The 22,846-nt window shown below is 37.8% G+C and overlaps 1 protein-coding gene across 1 annotated transcript; it reads left to right on the top strand.

Moving 5' to 3' along the window:
- Window positions 1–656: 656 nt before the first annotated feature.
- On the top strand, window positions 657–20,174 carry COL3A1 (collagen, type III, alpha 1; the record flags this gene model as incomplete). The annotated part of the gene is made up of 33 exons (XM_009584810.1): window positions 657–710; window positions 845–952; window positions 2,171–2,224; window positions 2,354–2,452; window positions 3,613–3,666; window positions 4,017–4,115; window positions 4,271–4,324; window positions 4,458–4,511; window positions 5,056–5,109; window positions 5,483–5,536; window positions 5,750–5,794; window positions 5,886–5,984; window positions 6,083–6,190; window positions 6,760–6,813; window positions 7,816–7,869; window positions 7,974–8,027; window positions 8,631–8,684; window positions 9,023–9,130; window positions 9,304–9,357; window positions 9,870–9,923; window positions 11,271–11,432; window positions 11,558–11,665; window positions 12,474–12,581; window positions 13,020–13,073; window positions 13,250–13,357; window positions 13,992–14,045; window positions 14,158–14,265; window positions 15,524–15,577; window positions 15,819–15,926; window positions 16,587–16,866; window positions 17,366–17,553; window positions 17,736–17,978; window positions 18,998–20,174. Coding segments are annotated over 33 exons (3,090 nt in total), but the record flags the coding sequence as incomplete, so codon positions are not given.
- Window positions 20,175–22,846: the final 2,672 nt, after the last annotated feature.

Below are 22,846 nucleotides of genomic sequence, written 5' to 3'. Positions count from 1 at the left end.
AATAACAATAGGCAATTATTTTTATAAATATATAATATATTTCTCTTTCACACATTACTATATATAAACACATGCTATATATAAAAATTATACATAAATATGATAATAATATTTATTTGCTTTCCTAAGTTATCTATCAAACCAGAAACACAAAACAGAAAAATAGCTTGTCTAAAATGGCTACATTAGACAAAATCTGTTATTTTAAAATCCTAATTTCACCTGTTCAAGTTCCCACGGGCTGACTCTACAGTCAGCTACACCTAGTGACTTGTACCTTCTCTTATATTGTCATTTACCCCAGTATGCTCTTGCCTGATAGAGCATAGTAGTTCACGTAGTTCTTAGTGAACACATAGCTCTTTCTCAAAGAAACACTTAAGGACTTCAGGTAAAAGTCACAACGATGTCTCAAATAGCTCAAAAACAGACATAAAATTTTACTCAGTGGTGTTTAAGATTGTAACACTTCTTTCCTTTACTGGATTTTTAAGGAGTGCCACGCATTCCACATCCTGGTTCAACTAGTGTCTGCTAATTTGTTTGCAGAATGTAAAATAATAAAAATGAGTCAATAATTTGGAAGGTATCACATCTATTTCTAGAATAATGCCCAGTTGCAATCCATAATTTTAATGGGATTTTCTCCTGTTTAGGGAGAACCTGGTAAGAATGGTGCAAAGGGAGATCCAGGCCCAAAAGGCGAGCGTGTAAGTGATTTTAAAATGCATTCAGAGACTTCTTCCAAGGAAGTCTGAACCCTGAATCGTTACCCATACAAAACACAGGGTTTTCTTTGGGAGACTTCTAACTTCACTGGTGGGCTTTTTTTTGTTGTTGCCAGGGTGAAAATGGCACACCAGGTGCTCCTGGACCTCCTGGTGAGGAAGGCAAAAGAGGTGCAAATGGTGAACCCGGCCAGAATGGCGTACCTGGTACTCCTGGAGAAAGGGTAAGCTGCTGTAGGTGACCATGCACTCTAGGTACATTTTGAGTTAATAAGGAGACAGCTAAATCTGGTGTTCAAAATACTTTGAGGAGAAATTTGGCTCCATATCTGTTCTCAGCAAATTCCAGATGTGAAACTGGGTTACAAAACGGGAGAATTCTTATCATCTAGTTCCTCATCTGAATTCCAGCGCTTGGATCTATCTCAGTCTGAAAAAAATTAATTTCTTTCTTTTTTTGATATTGAAGAAGCAGTGATCTTATATACCTGGAAGTTGTATCGAAAGCTTTGTGCTGAAAAGCAATCTTAAACTGAGAGAACTACACAGGGACTGGAAAAAAAGAAATATTATACAAATTTCAAAATTACTTCTCAGTTAACAAAAATGCACAATCACAAAATTTCAGCTCTTGAAAGTGAAATTAATGCAAATTCTTCTACATTCAGGATATGTGTTTATGTCAACATCTGTATCATCAATAGATCTTAAATATCGATATTGTCAGTAACAACGATATTGTCAGGATGTCTTCTATGTTTTAATATCTTTATTGCCGATGGTTTTTTAGCTAGTAGATTCAATAACTTTCCAAAGAGCATTCTCACAAAGGAATTCTTGAATTGATTTATTCAACAAAATAAATAGCAACACCCTTATAAATTTTAGATTTCTGTTCACATCTGAATCAAAGGAAATAGTACTGATCTATTTATAACTAATTTAATAACTGTTTGTAGTATTTGGTGAAGTTATGAGGAAACCAAAGATGCACAGTGAGCAAATTAATCATATTAAGTATATAAATGGGGCAGCAAATTAAATTTTATAATTCAAATTTCTTGCAAGCAATGAAGATAGTAGTACATATAAATATTGAAATAATACAATAGAGCTCTTTTCAGTATTGAATTAGAAAAAAAAATTGATGAAGACTGAATTTGTTGTTTTATTTTTGATATGAATTTAGAAAATTAATGAGTAAAGTAACTAATGCAGGACTCATTTAAAAAAAAGTGGAGGACTGGCTATGATTTCAACAGGGGGGTTATATCCAAAGAGAAAATAATTCTGTAGACTTGCCACAGTGAAATGTCATTTCCATGTGTGTGTTTCATTAATTTGCGTAATAATATGTCTAAGGGTAAATAGTTTAGAAAAAACAGTTGCCATTACCTAAGTCATATTGGCTATGATCCATATTTTGTTCCTTTATTTGGCAGGGCTCCCCCGGTTTCCGTGGCTTACCCGGTAGCAATGGACTTCCAGGTGAAAAGGTATGAGTCTTCCTCTAAAAAAAAAAACAAACCCAAACTTCTGTGGAATCTGTGTGGATTTGAATGGACAATTTCAGACTCAAAATTATGCCGATTTCCTTGCTGTGAATTTTAACATCTCTTTTTTAGGGTCCTGCAGGTGAACGTGGTAGCCCAGGTGCTCCTGGCCCAAGTGGACCCGCAGGAGAGCGTGGACAAGATGGAGGCCCAGGTCTTCCCGGAATGAGAGTAAGACAGGACATCTCCAAGAAAATGGGATAAACTCTGTTAGAGATGCCTCATCTGAGCTGATACAACAGAGAAGTCCAATTAGAAAAATTTCCCAGTGATGTTATTAATTCCTTTAATTAGAGTACATATGTTCATAGTGTAACAGATAACTATGCAGGGACAGAGAGTCTCTGACAAGTGAATGAGGAAGCTTATATGAAGCTGAACATGGTCCCCAGTCCCCGGAGTATGCCATGCATTGTCATGAAATACAGGTTTAGTGTGATTTAGCATCGGATTATTTTCTGTATTGTCCATGTACATTTTAGCAAATTTTATAATTTATTATAAATTGTATTATGTTTGTTATATTTAATAGAAATTTGAGTTATTGTATTTAAATATTTTATATTTGAATTATTATTTAAATAAGCTTAAATTTAAAATTTAAATAATTAAATTATACGTTAATCCATGTATTTGAATACTTAAGTATTTAATTTATTATATTTATTGCTTATTTGTAATTAATGCAAATAAGCTGTTGGTCAGATTTTCATAGTACATATCAAGAAGATTTTCAGAGATAACCTATTGTGTGATATATACAGAATGTAGTAACATTCTGTGAGCTATACTAAGAATTAGCAACCGCTGGTAACAAGTACATTGAAATTCTAAAGTCAGCCTTACTGCAGGCTTCTGGGAGCTAAACAAGATTTTATCGGAAATGAAAATGAATGATTTAAAAGATAACAAAAATAATATTTAAAAATTTTAAACAAGTTAACTAAAAATATGTTATAAATTGTGTTGCTTTTAAGTATGGGGACATAGTTAAAATTGTTTCATTCCTTGATTTTTACTATCTGAAATGAGTTTTCTTCCCAAATAATGAAAGAATACAATTTTTGTGCACATTGATTAATGTCTGATGCCTTGATTAAATGCAATGAATCTCAGAGAAAGGGATAAACTCGTAACAAAAGAATTTGTTAGCTTTCTCCAATTTTTCCCCTTAATGGGAGGGGGGGGAATGGGAGGAGTTTTAATCTTTATTAAAGTGGTTAAAACCAAGCAAGTAGTTTTAAGTATATTTTATGTTTATGTATTGTAACTTAATACTACACCTGAATATTTTAACCTGAAGAATAACACTTTTTTTTCTTCAATTGTAGGGTTTGCCTGGAATTCCAGGAAGCCCTGGAAGTGATGGGAAACCTGGCCCTCCGGTATGTACATTGTGCAAATATTTTGTATTAGTCCTCCTACTGACCTTACCCTCATTCCACAGTATCTACATGACAGTTTGTTACCATAGTCAGATTAATTGTCTCTTTTTTTGTTGTTTTAATTACCAGAGCTCTTTATATGCTGTCTCATTATAATAACATTCTGTAAATCTTGTCATTTAAAACGACGTAAAATACAGAGTATACAGAAGCTTAGTTGAAAAACACATAGTAAGTTTTTAATGTCTTCTCTAGCCTTATGTCATTTTGACTCATTGTTTAATATCATGGATATTCATTTATTTCACCTAACAGATACCATGTCTCCATTTCTTTTTTGCTTATCCCAGGGTAGTCAAGGTGAATCTGGCCGTTCTGGTCCACCTGGCCCTCCAGGCCCACGTGGTCAACCAGGTGTAATGGGTTTCCCAGGTCCTAAGGGCAATGAGGTTAGTGGGATTGCTCCACTTCTCCTGTGCTTAAGATTGATCAGTCAAATGTTAAAATAAGTGGCTCCATAGTGGAGGTAGCTGGTGCTGCAGCTTTAAGTTACTGTATACTGACCAGAACAGGTACTTTAAATGTGACTTTTGTCTTTTGTAAGGGTGCACCGGGTAAGAATGGGGAAAGAGGCCCTGGTGGACCGCCTGGAACACCTGTAAGTTTCATTAACATTTTGTGTAATAATATAATTAATTTAATAATGACATAATATTAATTAATAATAATTTGGTGAGTCTTATAAAAGTTATATCAACCCATAACCATAGCCTAATTTTGCCTTTGTATAGGGTCCTGCTGGCAAGAATGGTGATGTTGGCCTCCCGGGTCCTCCTGGACCTACTGTAAGTGTGGTCCCGTAAGAGGCAATTATCGGTTATTGCCAAGGTGGTCTGGCATCTACAGATAGAGACTGTGAACTTAGGGGAAGGAAAATATTTTTAATGATATAAAGAAGTCTCCTTTTATGAAGACAAATAAAAGAGCTCTTCTTTGCCATTATTTTAATAAATTAATACTCAAAACTTTGTTAGGAGAAACCTGAGTTAGGAGAAACTTATACCTGGTATAAGTTGAAATGAAAAGTCACTTTAGAGCTCTTGGGGATCTACCACCTTTTCAAATTGAAGCATATTATTGCTCCCTTTAACATTTATCAGAGTTAGCATTTCAGACAGTATCAAGTATAAATGTGTCTGCTGAATTACATCTAACGGTTGGAGTGAAAAGAGAAAATACCAGAACACCAAGATACATTAGTCTTTGGGATTGTGCAATGTCATCATCAGATCATAAGGAGGCATAGATTAAAGATGCTGTGGAGGTATTTATATGTTGAAATGTTTTCAGATAATTTCTTCTTTTTTTTCCTCTTTTGTTTGATTCCAGGGTGCTTCTGGGGAGAGAGGAGAACCAGGACCATCAGGTCCACCTGGCCTCCAGGTGCTGTGTGTTTATTGTTTATTGGTTTCTGATTCTTTTTAATAGACTAACACACACACACATACACACAGACAAAAAGAAAAAAAAGAAAAAAAAGCATCTCAACATTTTCATTAGGGTGTATGTCATCATATTTTGAAGTAAGACAGATCAACCACTTGACAAAAGTTATTGCTTAGTATTTCATAGTTGCAAATCAGATGGCTAGCTCAGCAGATTATGCCACATAAAACCTGTAGCTATCAAATTAGCACCTCCTACTTTGTAAAGGATTGGAATGAGTTGGGTACACATCTTCGTGTCAAAAAAATTTGCTAGATAGGAAAATGCATAATTTATCTATGTAACAGAGATGATAATACTGTTCATATAGGGATTGCCTGGTGGACCAGGACCAGCTGGAGAGAATGGAAAGCCTGGAGAACCAGTAAGTAGTAGTTCCTTTTTTTTAAAACAGATGAAAAATATATGAAAAGCTCTTCCTAGATTACCTTTCCAAATTCAGATAGCTATCAGCACTCTGCAGAGCAGAGAAGTCTGCTTTAAGTGATAATAGGCGAGTGATAATAGGGTGCCAACCACAATGCAGATTTGCTAAGTAAAACACATGGATAACTTGCGTTTATTTTCTCATAAACAGGGGCCAAAAGGTGATATTGGCGGACCCGGATTCCCAGGCCCTAAGGTAAATCATACAGCAACGATTCCATTATTACATTAAGGAATTAATGAACTATGAGCCTGACAACAAAGGATAACATATTTCTTTGTCACAGGGTGAAAATGGTATCCCAGGTGAACGTGGTGCACAGGGTCCTCCAGGACCTCCTGGAACAAGAGGTGGGCCAGGTCCTGCTGGCTCAGAAGGTGCCAAGGTACCCACAGACTTGCTTGCTTCCTGCTGTTATTTGCATCATTCAGGTTCATATGCTTTTTTTTTAATCTTTTCTAATTATTTTTTGTTCCTCTTTAGGGTCCTCCTGGACCCCCTGGTGCCGCTGGAGGCACAGGGCTGCCTGGCTTACAGGGAATGCCAGGAGAAAGAGGAGCTTCTGGAAGTCCTGGACCAAAAGGGGATAAGGTAACACACCCGTATACACCCACACATACTCTCTGCCAATTTTATGCTAACTCAGTGTTAGCTTCCCACGAGGCACTGGGTTTGTTCACATCTTCACTTTTGGCCTGATTTCAAAGGTACTGACTGTGTAGCAGTATTGTTGATTTAGCAGTGAGACATGGGTCCTGTATGTTAAAAAATACAGGATTTTTCACCTGGTTTAATATATGCTAGATATTTTGCTGTCTTAGATCTCTTGGGGGAGGGGTATGTCAAAACAGTTCTAAAGATGCTAATAAACAATGAGAATAGTTCATACCATGGGCAACAGTTTGACATAGACTCCATTTTGAATCAATTTGGGGGTGGAGGGGATCCATCAAAGCATTCAGTATCTGATGTTGAATACTGGGCAGAATGTCATCCCCAATTTTAGATTTGTATGATCACAATAAGGAAATCTGGTTATTGAGATACCCTCAGTATGACCTCCTTGCCTCATTAATGTTTTAAGTCTTCTTTCCCCCCCCACCTTATGCTCGTCTTATGCTTGCTTTTTGCTTATGCTTTTTATGTCTTATGCTTGCTAGGGAGAACCTGGTGGCAAAGGTGCTGATGGTATTCCTGGTGCAAGAGGAGAGAGAGTGAGTAGTCTTTAAACATCTAGCAGTTTATCAATTAGCTTCACATAGTCTACACTTACAGCATCATGAAACTTATAGTGAATAAATACTGTCTAGGAGAGGTAAAGTAGTAATCCTATTGTATGTGGCAGTGCAAATCTAGTTTCATAAACTGAATTAGACTTAATACCAGTTTTTGTGATTACAGCTGCTTGGATAGATATAATAGAATTTTTTACAAGCAGAAGATTACAATTGATTAGACCATGTTTTGGAGGGAAAACACCGCTACAAAAATAGAGAAAATGTTACTAGCTTCCTAAGTTTAGCTGACTGATGAGGAAAATGCTGGTTATAATGAAGCACAAAAATACATCATGATAGTAAGTGTTCTCATACAGAATACTTCTACAGGTTACTATGTATAATATATTTATACATCTATATAGCATATACACATAAAAGACACTTGAAATATATACACATATCTAATGAGTACAGGCAAGCAGTATACACATCAAAATAATGAGGGATGAGAAATACAAAAATGCAGGTTGTATGAGTTGAAGGAAATATAAAAAATGTATTTCAAACCATCAGGTACGCATTAAATTCTCAAGAAACAAAAAAGTCAGGGAGCTAGTCAAGAGATGTTGAACATATACTGAAGAAATATGGACCAATTATCTATATGAAAAGTTAGGGCAATGGATCACTTCTATTGTCTACCATTGAAAGAGATCTATTAAATTCAGGTGATTTTCTATCAGGTGTAGATGGGGGGGCGGGGGGGGAGGGGGAAGAGGATAAATCAATTGGAGATCTCTCACATCGCAAAATGGTGTGATCTCGGAGTGTCTTTCCAAAGTGTAGTGTGCAACAACACACTGCCATTGTAGACTTACTTCCATTTAAATATCTTTAGCAATCTGTTTACACGGAAACATAAATGCTATTGATCAAAATAAAGGAATTAACATTGTCATATTTTGATACAAAATATGTTATTTTCTAATTGTTTAGGGTAATGTAGGTCCCATCGGTCCTCCTGGTCCTGCCGGCCCACCCGGAGATAAGGTAAAGCATCCTCTGTAATGATGTTTAGTACTGTAAACCATCACACTGATGGCTGTCTCATGGGAAGAAGAAAAACACTTAGTAATAATTCTTGTTCCTTGCAGGGGGAGACTGGTCCAGCAGGTGCCCCAGGTCCAGTGGGTTCCCGTGGTGGTCCTGTAAGTGATAGTACTTCTCTTCCAATATAACTTTACCATGGCTCCTCTAGCCTAGTATAGACATCAGTGTTGCACCTACCCTATCAGGAACATGTGACTTGAGTTCAATAAACTAAGCACATACGGCTCCTGTTGACTCTTGGGATTTACAGGTGCTAAGGACTTCAGAAAATCAGTGCTTTTAACAGTGTAAAGGGGTTGGAGGGCTGCAGTGACAGGTCAGGGCAAGAGTGTGAGCAATAGTTGTTTCCATCTTGTCTTACAGCTAAGTAAACTTCTTAAAATACTCTTATTCTTATATTTATATTTTAGATTGATAAAGCAGCACATTTGAATCTCAGTTGGATCTGGGGAACACCATAGATTGTGCTTAGGGTTTATACAGGTGTAACTGAGATCAGTTTGTCACACTTTAGATAATTATCAGATAATTCCTGAACAGTTGTTTTTAAAGCTCAGGAGCAACTGTTGTTTTGGGGTTTTTTTTCCCTCGAAAGGCTGATAAGACAAAGAAACTTCAGCAGTATTCATGGGAGTGTTCTCTAACTTGTAAAGTGAAGCCTATCTTTCTAACATCTTCCACTACTGACATGTTTTCTACAGGGTGAACGAGGAGAACAAGGTCTTCCTGGACCTGCTGGCTTCCCTGGAGCTCCAGTAAGTATAAATACTTAAAAGCAATTGAATGTGATTGTCAAGTTTTTAGTTTCTCTAAGTTCATCCACATCTTAGAAAGGCTTGCTGTAACCCCTTTAATATACATACCTGCTACATATATTTGATTCATTTGCTACTCTTTCTGTACTCAGTCACACATAGAGGAAAATTTCTTCATCCTTTCCTTCCTGTACTGGTAGACCAATAGAGTTCAAATGCATTCACATTTAATTTAATCTTTAAATTCCCTTCAGAAGAGTTTCTGGATAGGGTTTCTTATCACAGTGATATCATCTGCATTTTTTGAGTCGTAAAATAACAATATAATTTTTCTACAGGGCCAAAATGGGGAACCTGGTGGGAAAGGAGAAAGAGGCCCACCTGGTCTAAGAGGAGAGGCTGGACCCCCTGGAGCTGCAGGTCCACAAGGTGGTCCTGGTGCACCAGTAAGTTTTTGCTGCTCCTTATTGCTGCAAAGACAGGTTTCTTCAGTTCTCCCTCAGCCTTAAGGTGGCTGGGCCCAGGTGCAAGCATTTGAACGGCCTGAAACTTAATGACACTTCCTATAATTTTAATCTATCTATCAAATTATTTGCTTTATCTGTTTCCTTCCATGTAGGGTCCACCGGGTCCGCAAGGAACAAAAGGAGAACGTGGATCTCCTGGAGGCCCAGTGAGTATCTCTGACTTTAGTCACTGATAAATGACTCTATGTATTACAACAAACATGATGTAAATGAAAAACAAGAACTTCAGTGACTTTTATATCTGCAGTTCAAGAATAATTAAGGTGTTCCAGAAGGAGTAATTAAAGTTGAGGTGTTTAGTAATCTGGATTACATTGATTTTAATATAAGTAAGGTGCCAAAATAGCTTTTGGCACAATGACCCAAAGCTATAAAACGGCTTATCTCAACAGCTATTAGATTTACATGCCATCTGTGCCAAGTTTCTCAGAGCCCATTAGTTCACCTTTGGGTACATATGGGACCTCCCCTTGAAGAACAAAAAAAAAAAAAAAAAAAAAAAAAAGAAAAAAAAAGTTGTGAACTTCTTGTTCACTTCATTCAGGTTTTAAGCAAAACAGTTAAATATAATTCAAAGTCAGCTGCTGTATAAAAATCAATTTGTTCATGTTTTTCCAATTTTCAGAAAATGACAACTAAAAGTATTGATCTCTTATAGGGTGCTGCTGGTTTCCCTGGTGGTCGTGGTCCACCTGGTCCCCCTGGTAGCAATGTAAGTTGTCTTATCCCCCTTTTATTAAACTATATTAAGCTGTGTGTACCTTGACAGGAACATAAGTAAAAGCATCCTGAATATGATGTTTGGACTTAGGGAAAAACTTCTGCAAAATAGAGCTTACTCTCTTATTTCATATGGAATAGCAATTCATTCACTTACTGTCTTGATACTCCTCCTTCTATTATGGTTTGCTTTCCAAAGACCATCAGAGTTAGTGGAGTCCTTCTCCTGGATCAGGTCTTTGAGTATTTCTGTTGTTGGCAGGCATCCTGTCTTCTCTCTTGATCTTTTATGATGCGAGAAATACTCAATTCAGGATCTTGAATTGGTATGCATTTTCAAAACTACATTTAGTAGATTACTGTTGAGAATTTTTTTTAGCTGCCTGTAGAATGGAATGGCATAAGATTTAATTATCTTGGGACAGAGGAGTTTGGAAAGATTCGTGTGGCAAATTTTCTTTCTTATGATGTGGCCTACATCTGAAGTTTAATCTACCAGTCTGCAGTGTCCTGTTATAAAAATATATGCTGATGCACCAGCTAATTCCAAGATTTCATACAATATCTGTGTGCGAAGAAAAGCTGTTTCATAATATCCTTGCATATTCAAAATACACCTACTTTTAACTTGCATAGTAAAAATTAGATTCTGATTTTTGATTCTTTAAAAGTTAAGGAAATACAGAGAATAGAATGGATTTACCCATTTAAAAATCAAAATTATAAGTTATCCTTTGTTGTATGGTAACTGAGATACAAAGTAAGAAAACATTTATATTTGAATAAACAGATGTTTATTTTCTGTCTTATAGTTACAGACAGATGCAAATTAGAATATTGCTGAATAAAAAGAAAAAGTAGGATTTTTATTTAAGATATTATTAAAGTCAACGTAATTCTTTCCATTGATTGGCTGAGCTAAGCATTTTAATGGAAGACATTTCATTCTGCGCATGTCCAAGACACCACCTTAAAGGTAACTGGCATGAGTGATTCAAGAAACCAGTGGGGTCTGGAACTATTTCAAATTTCTGTGGCAGGGCCCTGGGTAAGGAACGTGTATCCTGTGTTGGATGCATTACAAACACTGGGCATCCAAACTGTGCAGGTGTTGTATTATGCAAACCGTATCTCCAGACAGTAGGGAGAAAAAAAATCAGGTTTGAAAGTGGTAGGCGAAAGGATTCTCTTTATAAGACCAGATCAGATTTAGATGCATAGAGGTTGGACCCTAAAACCAAGTTTGGTTGGCTTTCATGAGGAAAGATCAACACCAGTAAGCGTGTGCTACTGTTTCAGATTACACAGCTCACACTCTTCTCTTTAAAATTCCATTTAGGGTAGTCCAGGTCCCCCTGGTAACACAGGGCCTGCCGGCAAGGATGGGCCTCCCGGACCTCCTGGTAGCGCTGGTTCTCCTGGCAGTACAGGACCTGCTGGAACAAGAGGTGAGCCCGGCTCACCAGGCGAAAAAGGGCCACCAGGCACACGAGGAGAAAGGGTAAGTACATATCCAGCCAGGGACCGTTATACTAATTGACAGGGATTATGTTTGTCAAGAATAAGAAGCCACCTATTGATGTTGAAGATCCTCAGTATTGACTGATCTGACCTTTTCCCAAACAGGGGGCACCAGGAGAACCAGGTCCTCAAGGCATCGTTGGTGGCCGGGGTAACACAGGCTTGCCAGGTCTGCGTGGCCCAAGTGGTCCACCCGGTATGGCGGGTGCCAAGGTGAGAGTGCATTCACTGCAGCGGTAGCCTCAAAGCTAACGCAACAACTGTAATCCAGCTGCTGAAAATAGCTTTGTGTTACAAAAAGTAATGAATGTGTTGTATATTTAGTATATGTGCAGAGACTACAAAATCTACAGTTATTTTTGTTTACATCCATAAGATCAGGCTTTAAAATGTCCGGTAACAAGCAGCTGTGGGATGTGAGGTTGTCTTTAATCTCTATTACCAAGAGTCCTGGATCAGCTTATCTGGAAGTATATAACCAGCTTTACCCGTTTAAGGAGGGCAATGGGCTATAAACTCCCCTTGAGACAAGAACCAAGTCATAGTTTCACCTACTGCAAGTTGTTTATCTTTGCTTAACTCTCAGTATGTTTCTTGCTTAAATATTATGACCCAAACAGGAAAATATTTTCACCTCCCTCCAGAAAAGGTGGTGTGAGGCTTGGTTTGTATTTTATCACTAATATTGTGATAGAACAGCAACTTTGTTAACTGCTTTGGCTATTGTTTTTGGACACATAAGAAGAGACATACCCATTTATTATTTCTTAGTTGACAAAACAATAAGGAATGTTCCTTGGGTTCAGTGGCCTTGCATGAATATTACTAGCGATGAAAAGAAATCAGTTTGGCCAAGTTTTTATCTTCCTAATTTTGAGTATTCACAATCACCAAAGTCACACTGGCCCTTCACTTTTTTAGGTCTCCTTCATAATCACTGCATATTTAATTAAAGATATATAGTATGATGGTATTTCATAAGTATGTTATCTGCAATGAAATCCTTCCCCTTTTTGTTCAGGGTGAAGACGGTAAACCAGGCACCAATGGTATCCCAGGAGAACGCGGTGCTCCTGGTCCACAAGGTCCTATTGGACAAAGAGGCTTACCTGGAGAGCCTGGCAGAGATGTGAGTGGATGTGTTAGACCTTCCTGCTAGCTTGTGAATTACAAACAGGAGACTTGGGGAACAAACATGCTTTAAGGTTCACAAAGCCTCTCTCAAGTGCCAGATGCACAGGGGTATGGGCAGATCACATCCTCATGTAAGGTGGTATAGCCTGCTGTCTTTGCTATACCTTTTACTACCTGTGGACCATGTCACATTCTCACTTGGAACTGAACAAGAGACTGCACTGCCTGTACGCCTACAAAATAATGCAGGTCGGATAGATTTTTTTTTTTTTTTTTTTTTTTTTTTTTAAAACAGGCCCCTCTGCCTCCAGGAACTCTTCCTTATTGAAAACTTTCTCTTTCCTTGATCAGCATTATTTAAGCTTACTGGAAAACAAGCTGTCTATTCATCATCCAGCTTATGAACAAACTGTACCACTCTTTTTTTTTCTAGGGTAACCCTGGCTCAGATGGCTTGCCTGGACGTGATGGATCCCCAGGAGGCAAAGTAAGGAATCACCAATCGCCAAATAAATGTTATGTAGAGATTACAATATACATAGCTAGTTCTGTGCTATATGTAACTTGTTCCTTGAATCTCTTATGCTCCACTGAATATCCTCTTTACATTGTAGTTCTGTAAAACATTAGATTTCTTATCCTGTCAACTGTGACTATCTGCAGGGTGACCGTGGAGAAAGTGGCTCTCCTGGCTCTCCGGGACCTCCTGGTCACCCTGGACCTGCAGGTAACGTTGGTGCACCTGGAAAAGCTGGTGAAAGAGGATTTCAGGTAAGACCAAAGTAAATAGCTTACTGCTTATTTACATAGCTTTCCTATGCAAAGTCCATTTCATGCTGTAATAAAGTGGAAGTTTGGAAGAGTCATACATTTGTTACTGTCATAGTTTCTTGGCATTGAGGACCTCTTTTATAAGAATATCCAGCGGAAAGACATCACAGTTTATGTTCCTCATAACTGTATATAAATTGAGCTCAAAATCCACATACTCCTTAGGATGCCAAAAAGCACATCATCCCACCAGGCCCTATCTTAATTTCCATCCCATCTGGTGCTCATGCAGCACAAGCGATGTTATTTATTTAAACTGTGGCAGTAACTTTGGAAGTCTTCAAGTTATTTCTGAGAAGTGCTGACACCAGCACAGCTGGAGCACTAGCACCTCACAAAATGAAGAAGGGGTCTAGTGCATGTGGTATGTATCAGTACCTACAAGCAGCTGAGTAAGACTAACATTGGTAGAAAAAGGAACTGACCAAAATTTTTCCTGATTATGTAGTGTGTGTGGAGCTTACCCTTGTTTCCAAACAGCTGCTGGCTTTGAACTTACTGCTTATCTGGAAATAAAAAGGTGGTCTAGTCAACTCCAAGTGATCCATGCCATCTTATTCTTATTGTGTCACAGGGTCCACCTGGCCCTCCTGGCTCTGCTGGTCCTGCTGGTGCTCGAGGTCCTGCTGTAAGTCATATTTAAAGTATATCTGTGATATCATACATTCACTATTTCCTGTTATTTGGGCATTTTTCTTATTTCTTTATATATTCCTTTTATTGCAAATCTACTCTTAAAGGGTCCTCAAGGTCCTCGTGGCGATAAAGGTGAAACTGGTGAAAGAGGCAGCAATGGCATAAAGGGTCACAGAGGATTTCCTGGTACCCCTGGTCTCCCTGGTCCTCCTGTGAGTATTTTGCATTGGATTGGGAATTACAGCTGTTCTTAGTTCTTGTGATTTGGGTCCCAGGTAACTAGTTAGCCTTAACTAATTTACTGAGGAAAGAAAAGTGTAAAGAACCTGTGTAATTTGATTGTCAAATGCGTTCAAAATTCCAGATTCCCTGAATCAACCTGAAATAAATGTTAATGAAGAACTGGAAGAAGCTGCTAGGAGCTAAAGCTGGGTTTGCTAAAATCCCTTTCAGCTACATGTCTGCCTTTGCCTGGAACAAACACTTTTTCCATTCATTTATATAGGCGATTTCTGATTAAATTGTAAAAGATAGAAATAGGGGTTGAAGTATTTGTCTGTTACGAATTTATGCTAGACAGACATCTAAATCCATGAAAAAGCTACTCAGTCCAAAGACCTTTCTTCTGTCATGCATCTTTTGCAGTAATTAATATTAGAGCAAAATGGGCACGAAATTGTAAACTTTGTAAACTACTGAATTGTAAACATGCATTACCATTTTGAATAGTTCTTAATGGCTAGAAGAATTGAAGGGTAATAGACAGGCATGCCCTAGGTGTTTATGACAAGTAAAAGTTTTAAGAGGGATTTATACTGAAAAGAACTATTAATAGCACTTATGATACAAGTGAGAATCAAGGAACCAAAACTCACCTAGTTAATCTACCAATGATGGCAAAAAGATGGCAGTGTTAAGTATAAATGCCACCAATACTAACCTATTTAACAGCACAATATAACCTGTTGTCTCACTTATAACATGAGTAAAACAAAGTCTGATAAATTCTTATTTACACTATGACAGCAAGATGATTAATCATTTTTAAACATATGGTTTTTGTGTACATATATAGAGCAAATTTTTTAATGCATTTGAAAACATGAGTGTTTGTCAAATTATTTAAATAACTTTACTGGTAATATGATTTTATGGTAATATGCAGCAATTTGAGCCTATAGCTATGTATTCTTATGAATACAAGATTTCATTCAAAGCCCGTTGATGTTGGTTGGCTTTCTTGCATTTTGGATGATATTGCATCACTAATATTTTTTTCATATAGAGAACATTTGATAATTTTTTTCTGGTTAAAGAATGGCAACTATTCTTTCTCATATCTGACATAGGCTTTTTATAAGGATGTGTTTCATACAATCTTAAAGGTGTTTCAATGTCTCTATTTAAGGTACATCCAGCTAGATACAAAATATTACTGGGAGGTGTATGACTGACATTTTTTATTCATAGGGTCCCTTGGGTCCACAAGGAGCAATTGGAAGTCCAGGAGCTTCAGGTGCAAGGGTAAGAAAAACTCCTTACTTAGTATAACGGGAAGGAAGATTCAGACTGTTTGTTTTAAAAAAAAAAAAAAAAAAAAAAAAAAAAAAAAAAAATTAAATTGCCATCTTAACAGGCAACAGCTGAAGAAAGACATCTGATAAATCAAACAGAAATGTTTGAAATCTCTCACAAAGTATTTCTGAATTTGAGATTATCTGGTAAGCTATTTTGACCATATTATTTGTGTTCAACATTGTTCTAGGGTCCCCCAGGAGCAGCTGGACCACCTGGAAAAGATGGTACAAGTGGCTATCCGGGTCCAATTGGTCCTCCTGGCCCTCGCGGTAACAGAGGTGAAAGTGGCCCTGCAGTAAGTAAATTGTGCACACTCAAACAAACAAATCTTCAGGATTTATTCATGAAACATATGGTGCTCTCACATTTAAATATCTCCCTCAGAAAATTCTGTACTTCATGGACAGAGTTTGTGGTAGGAGGTATCTAGCTATCACGGCTAAATCCAAAAAAATACAGATCACTTGTAGTTCAGTGTAACTGTTGGTGCAGTGGGCGTTGTGTTAGTCTCAGATAATCATTGACTTTCCTGTGTACAACAGGAAGGCAGGATCTCCTCCTCACTTCAGAGCACAGACTCCCTTTGTGTCTTGGAAGCTATGAAGTGGGTTTCCTAGACTCCTCTAGAGAGGCCAGCACTGCAAAGGTCACTGGCATAGTCACTTCTCCTAAAGCCGAGAAATGGTTATTCTCTGGATTTTGGTGGAAAGGGTTCCTTCTCAAAGCCCAGACAGAAGAGGACAGTCACAGCTTGACAAAATTAGGAAAAGAAAATTTTAGGAAAATAAAAGCCTGGAAAGTCTAACAGATATTTATACATAGCAAATGCCATTATTTAAAGATTAAGTAAATTAAATGTTTATGTGAGAATTCTCATTTTTTAAGATTAGGGCCCACACAGACTTCTAGTTTTAACCTGTAATCTCTACTCAGTGCTGTGTTCACTATTTATTAGGGTCCACCAGGCCAGCCTGGTCTTCCTGGTCCTTCTGGTCCTCCTGGTCCATGTTGTGGTGGTGCAGCTGCCCTGGGTGCTGGTGAAAAAGGTCCAGTGGGCTATGGGTATGAATATCGAGATGAGCCAAAAGAAAATGATATCAATCTGGGTGACATCATATCTTCAATGAAATCAATTAACAACCAGATTGAAAACATCATTAGTCCTGATGGGTCACGGAAGAATCCAGCTCGTAACTGTAGAGATCTGAAATTCTGCCATCCTGAGCTCAAGAGTGGTACGTTAGGTTTTTATTTTCACCAATGAAAGCAGATCTTGATTTTTTTTTTTTTTTTTTTTCCCCTCCATTAATGCTATTGTCTTTGATCTGCTATAAAAAATTTGATTTGTTTTTTTTTAAACAAATGTTGTGATAAAGATGATAAATGTAATGATAATTTTAAACTTTAATTTACTGTGCATTTACACAGTATATACACTGACTTCAACTCCACTCTACACGCTTACAAGTGAACATTTGATTAAATAATTTTATGGAAAAAAAACATGACAAATATAAGTTCTGTATTTACTTCAAATGTCAGTCATATTACAGTATTCACATGAACTCAGTATATTTTTATATCATCTTATTTTCTGTGGCATCTCTTCTGTCAAAATTAATATGCTTCCTAATCTGGCTCAGGAATCTGGCACAGAAATAAACTTCACCATCATGCAGTCAGATTCTTCTCCAAATATATGAAGCCCCTTAACATGGTTTTTTTTACCTCTAGGAGAGTACTGGGTTGATCCTAACCAAGGCTGCAAGATGGATGCTATTAAAGTATACTGTAATATGGAAACTGGTGAAACATGCCTCAATGCTAACCCCAGCACTGTGCCAAGGAAAAACTGGTGGACTAGTGAAAGCAGTGGAAGGAAACATGTTTGGTTTGGAGAATCTATGAATGGAGGCTTCCAGGTAAGAAATTATGACAGTTAACAGCCCAAAAGGTAGTACACATACTATACTCACGTACATCGCAACATACTAATAAATAATCCTGTAATTAAACTAAGCTAAACATGTAGTATGTGAAATAATAACTATACAGACTGTCCCTAGACATGATTAAAAAAAAACTTATGTGTTGCACTATGCAGTTCAGCTATGGAGATCCTGAGCTTCCAGAGGATGTCTCAGAAGTTCAGCTGGCCTTCCTCCGCATCCTCTCCAGCCGTGCCTCCCAGAACATCACCTTCCATTGCAAGAACAGCATTGCCTACATGGATCAAGCCAGTGGAAATGTTAAAAAAGCTCTGAAACTGATGAGCTCTGTGGAAAGTGAGATCAAGGCTGAAGGAAACAGCAAATTCACATATGCTGTTCTGGAAGATGGCTGTACTGTAAGTAAACAAGACTTTAGTATGGTAGTTTAATAAATAATTCCCTCTAGAGAACTAGACCCATAATAAAGGAAGAGAGAGCTTCGCATGACCTAGGTAAGGAAGGGACACGTTACACCTAGTTGGGGAAATTTAGATTCTGTACACCAAAAGTCACTCCTGTAGCAACTGTGGAAAGTGAGGTGCACTCCCATTTAAATCTGTGCTTTACGGGTATCTCCTTGCTTTAGAGTCAAAGTCAGTGAAGTCACAGCGACCAAGTTTTGATCCATTCCATGTCAACTCTAAGAGTAGCAGGAATCATCTGAGTCATACAAGAAAAATCAAGGCTAGCTGATTCAAGTCATGGCCTATGATTATGGGAAGGGGCAAACACAGTGATTTGGCAGATGCAGCATTGCTTCTCTGTGCCTTGCTCACTGCAGCAGAAAGTACTGGAGAGGAGCAGTAACATCAACGAGCATGCTGGTCTATGAGCACCTGCAGCCTTTTCAGTAACACCATCCACAACTTCTCCCTCCTGCTGTTTAAGGTCCCAAGAGCACCACAAACCTGCCGTTTAAGGATGCATGAACACATCTACTTTGCAGCCACTTTGTGGCCATTTCTTTAACATGAACATGAAGAGCTACCTCGTTACTGCTGTCACTTTTTCCTGAAGCCAAAACCACTTTCCGAACAGAGTAGCCATTTGTACCATCTCCCAGCACGCAGAGCACATTTCCGTCCTAAGTCAGGGCGCTGGCACCACTCCAGAGTACTCTACTGTCCATCAGGGATCCTGCAAGGTCTACAACCCCACAAGACCTTGCATAAAAAGTCCAGAAATGAAGAATGTCTATCTACTTGTTCATTTCTACAGAGACTGCAACCAGTTTTCATGGTGTGGAGAGGGACACATTAATATGGAAAGAGAAAGTATGGAATCCGATAAACTGTAAGATAACTTTCATATAGCCCAACACTGATTTCTCTAACGTGGTTGTTTTTTTTTTTTTCTTCTCTTTTTAACTTCACAGAAACACACTGGTGAATGGGGTAAAACAGTCTTTGAATACAGAACGCGCAAGACAATGAGGTTGCCTGTGATTGATATTGCACCCATAGATATTGGTGGTCCTGATCAGGAATTTGGCGTGGACATTGGCCCGGTCTGCTTCTTATAAATCAAAGATCCTGCTCTTTCTGAAACCCCAGCAAACAGATTCACACTCCAACTGTGCTCCTTTGTTTTAGCCTTGTCATCTAGTACAGGTGACCGTCTGTATCCCAGTTATTTATTAACAAAATTTCTGGGGGAAAAATCAATTTGATATCAAGGGTTATTTTTTTCGCTATTACACAAAGTACAGTAAAAATGCTTTTTTTGCTCTATTTTTTTTACCAAATTCCATCTTCAAAACATGTCTCCGTGGTGCTATAATACAACTTCAACACTTAATAAAACAACACTGTGTTCTATTAGTTGAATGTTAGCCAATTTACAAAGCACTGATTGCTCCCAGTACCAAAGTTTACCCTTCTTTCTAAGATGCAGTCCATAAAGCTAGAAAGACCTCCCTGTTTCAACTACCTCAACATGGACAGAAACTGGGATGTGTCTGATGAGTCATACCAAAAATCAATCAAACAAATTAATCAAAAGACATTGGACCCATTGGTCAATTCAGTGGAATCATTTGGTACAAAATTGTCTATTTCTGTACTGATTAGCTGTGAAAAAGTACAGTGTATTTTAAGAGTTTAATACCTTAATGTCGGTAGTCACCATAATTTTATTGTTGGATTGTATTCTGTTATCAAAGGTGCTTCTCTACTTTCCTGTCATTGCTGGTCAAGACCACTAAAATTAGGGAAGTGTAAAAGACTAATATGATGGTGCTAATGTATTTTTCACTCCTAACTCTGCAAGTCAGGGTTATTGACTTGCTTTAAAAAAAAAAAAAAAAAGGATTTAAAGCAATTGTAAATGTCTCCTGTCAAAGATCGTCATTGGCATGTCATAGTTGAGAACTTTCTCCCTTCACTCTGTAAAAGTCAATAAAGATGCAAAATTGTGAACTACTTCTGTCACGTTAACACATTTATAGTGTTGAAGGTTAACCATCTTTGTAAGCTTTTATATGGTTGTTGGTCTATTCCTTACAGAGACACATAATAAAATATCTTAATAAAACTCCTTGTTGTTTCATAAAACTGACTTTTTTTTTTTTATTTTACTATTTGTGTCTCTTTCTTCAAACAAATTAATAAGGCAGGACACAACTCTGGTACCACTTTAACTGACTTTTCTAAGATAATCTGTTCGAAGGAAAATTTGGTAATCCTAAGGGATGCAGTTTATGGCATCATACTGTGAAATTTTCTTTCTTACTTTTTCCACTCCTCTCCAGCCAGTGGCTCATATTTTCAAGCATGGTGAGCTTCTCTATCAGCATGGATTCATCTCTGACAGCAAGATCCAAAGCACTGCCCAGGCACCTAGACAGATCAGTTTGGAGAAAATATAAGAGCTTAATCCTCCCTCCCCACAAAAAAACCTGCGTCAGTCTAAATAAATAGGCAGTCATAGGCTACTAGCCTTTCAGATGGCAGCTTAAATAAATGGCCTAAGGGTCTCCTACAGTGCAGGCTAGAGGCACTAGCAGTTTGATGAAGCTGACAATCTAAGCATCTTGATATTTTTTACGGCCATTGGAGCTGCACAACTAAGTCATCCCCAGACCTCAGCAAAAAATTCAAGGAGATGCAATTACCACAGTAGTTTGGTGGTGCCTGAGCTTTGGGCCAGAAGAAGGAAATTAGCTGCACACCAGAATTCAGGCCATAAAATTTCTCCCGGAGGTAGATGCTGAGAGATACTACTCGTCTTTGCCGTGAAGGAAGATACAGAGCCTGCCCCCACATCGTTACCACACTGCCACGTGTTGCTCCACAGCCCAGGGTCATTAAGGACCCTCTACAACAAGATGAGACATCAAAAATTTGGGAGGAAAAAATTCAGATTCTTAAAGGTTCTCATTGATTATTATGGATCATGCATCCTCTGAGAATACTTTCTGGATTGGACCAAGCTGGAGAACTAGGCAGAGAAATGCTGTTTTTTAAGAAACCTCACCAGATTTGTCTGAGCCAAGCTCTGGCATCATGGAATTTGGACGTGCCCACACAGTAGCAGAATAATGAGGGTCTGGGGAAACCTTAATAGCACAAATACAGTATTAACACGGGCATGACTGTACTTAATCCAATGTAAGAGAATAGTGCCAACAATTCATAAAAAATATTGGCTTTCACAGGAAACCTCCTCATTTTATGGTGAAAATAGCGGCCGTTTATGGAAGATGAGAATTACATATACATAATAATATTAATCTGACATAAATTACATTGTAGGAAGTCTTTTGAATGGAGTTGAAATTTTATTAAAACAGCTGGTAAGAATGCTGGCTGGTGGAAAAATGCATTGGAAAAGCCTGTTCTTAATCCGCATGGCAAAAAAAAAAAATAGCCCCTGTAATCTCCAGTACTACTATGGCTGAGTGAATGACTGGCAGCAATTATTCAACCTTAAAACTGAAGGTTTGGGGGCTTTTTTCTAAAGAAAACATAGTCATCAAGTCTTTGATTAATAATTTCTACTAATGAAAGGTGATTACTGGAACGTTTGGAGAAAACACAAAGAAATAGCCAAGACCACCATAAAATAATTTACTTGATCCAAATACCTTCATTTTTTTCAGAGGGTCACTTATTAAGCCACCATGATTCTGGTATTTCTGTACTTTTATAGAAAGATCTTTGAGATAATAGACATATGAAACAGATCAGGGTAATAAACAAGAATTAGCTTAGAAGATAAGGCTAGCCTTTGGAAGATTTAGATTCTGATCCTATATTTTTTACTCTGATTTACTCTGTCAGCCTGCAAAAGGCTCTAGCTTTTATTTTACATGGGAAATATAATAAAAAAAAAAATCTTACCTGACACTTCCAGGCTAGCAGCACCATTACTCACTGCTATAGAGCAGAACATCAAGTTCATAGACTACAGCACTTCTGGGAATAACCCCCTTTTGTACAGGTAACTAATAGACGTCTTTCAAGGCTGTATGGAAACACCAACACCTGCTTTCAAGCTCTAAGATAATTTTATTTTTAGGCACATATTCAAGTGCATCTTCCTTTGGCATAAAAATTTAAAGTTGTATTGGAGAAAAGAAAAAAAAAAAATACTGTAGTCTACATAGCTGAAAGAGGCATGAAGTTGAAAGAGAGGCACGAACAAACAAGGAAATAAGTTGCCCAGACAGTAGTGAGATTGATATAAGAAATTTCTCATCCTGATCCACAGCTTCTCACTTAGTCCTATGTTACACCAGTTAGTATTCATACACTTCATAGTACCACATTACTATGGCTCTTTGGGGAAAACAAGAAAAGAAACAAAACAAAACAAAACAAAAACCTAAAAGACGGTGCCTCAAAGAGTTTCCCAGATCATACCAACAGCTTTAAGATATCACTAATTTAGGTTTTAATATTTCCTTGGAACTTCACCTTTCCAATTAATTGCAGGTTATCACCTAAAGGTGTAGCTCTTTCACAGGACAACAGAGCTTTTCTTCTGGTGACTGTGAACTCTCTGACTACTGTCTGTGGCATGGGGACTATTTCAACACCTAATTCCTACATTCTTTATGGAAATTATGTTTAAAAACCCCAGAACACTACAACAATCCAGCAAACCCTTCTCTAACAGAAAAACTTTGCTATCTGATTAGACCCTAGTTTTAAACAACTCATAAACACCTATGAATCACTTACACAGCCTTACCTCCCTTTGGGCGAGAGGTAAGGCATTCTCC

Source organism: Fulmarus glacialis, unplaced genomic scaffold (genome assembly GCF_000690835.1).
Source record: "Fulmarus glacialis isolate BGI_N327 unplaced genomic scaffold, ASM69083v1 scaffold44379, whole genome shotgun sequence".
NCBI classification, from domain to species: Eukaryota; Metazoa; Chordata; class Aves; order Procellariiformes; family Procellariidae; genus Fulmarus; species Fulmarus glacialis.
Note: the sequence above shows the minus strand (reverse complement) of the source record. Positions and strands in the feature narration are given on the sequence as shown.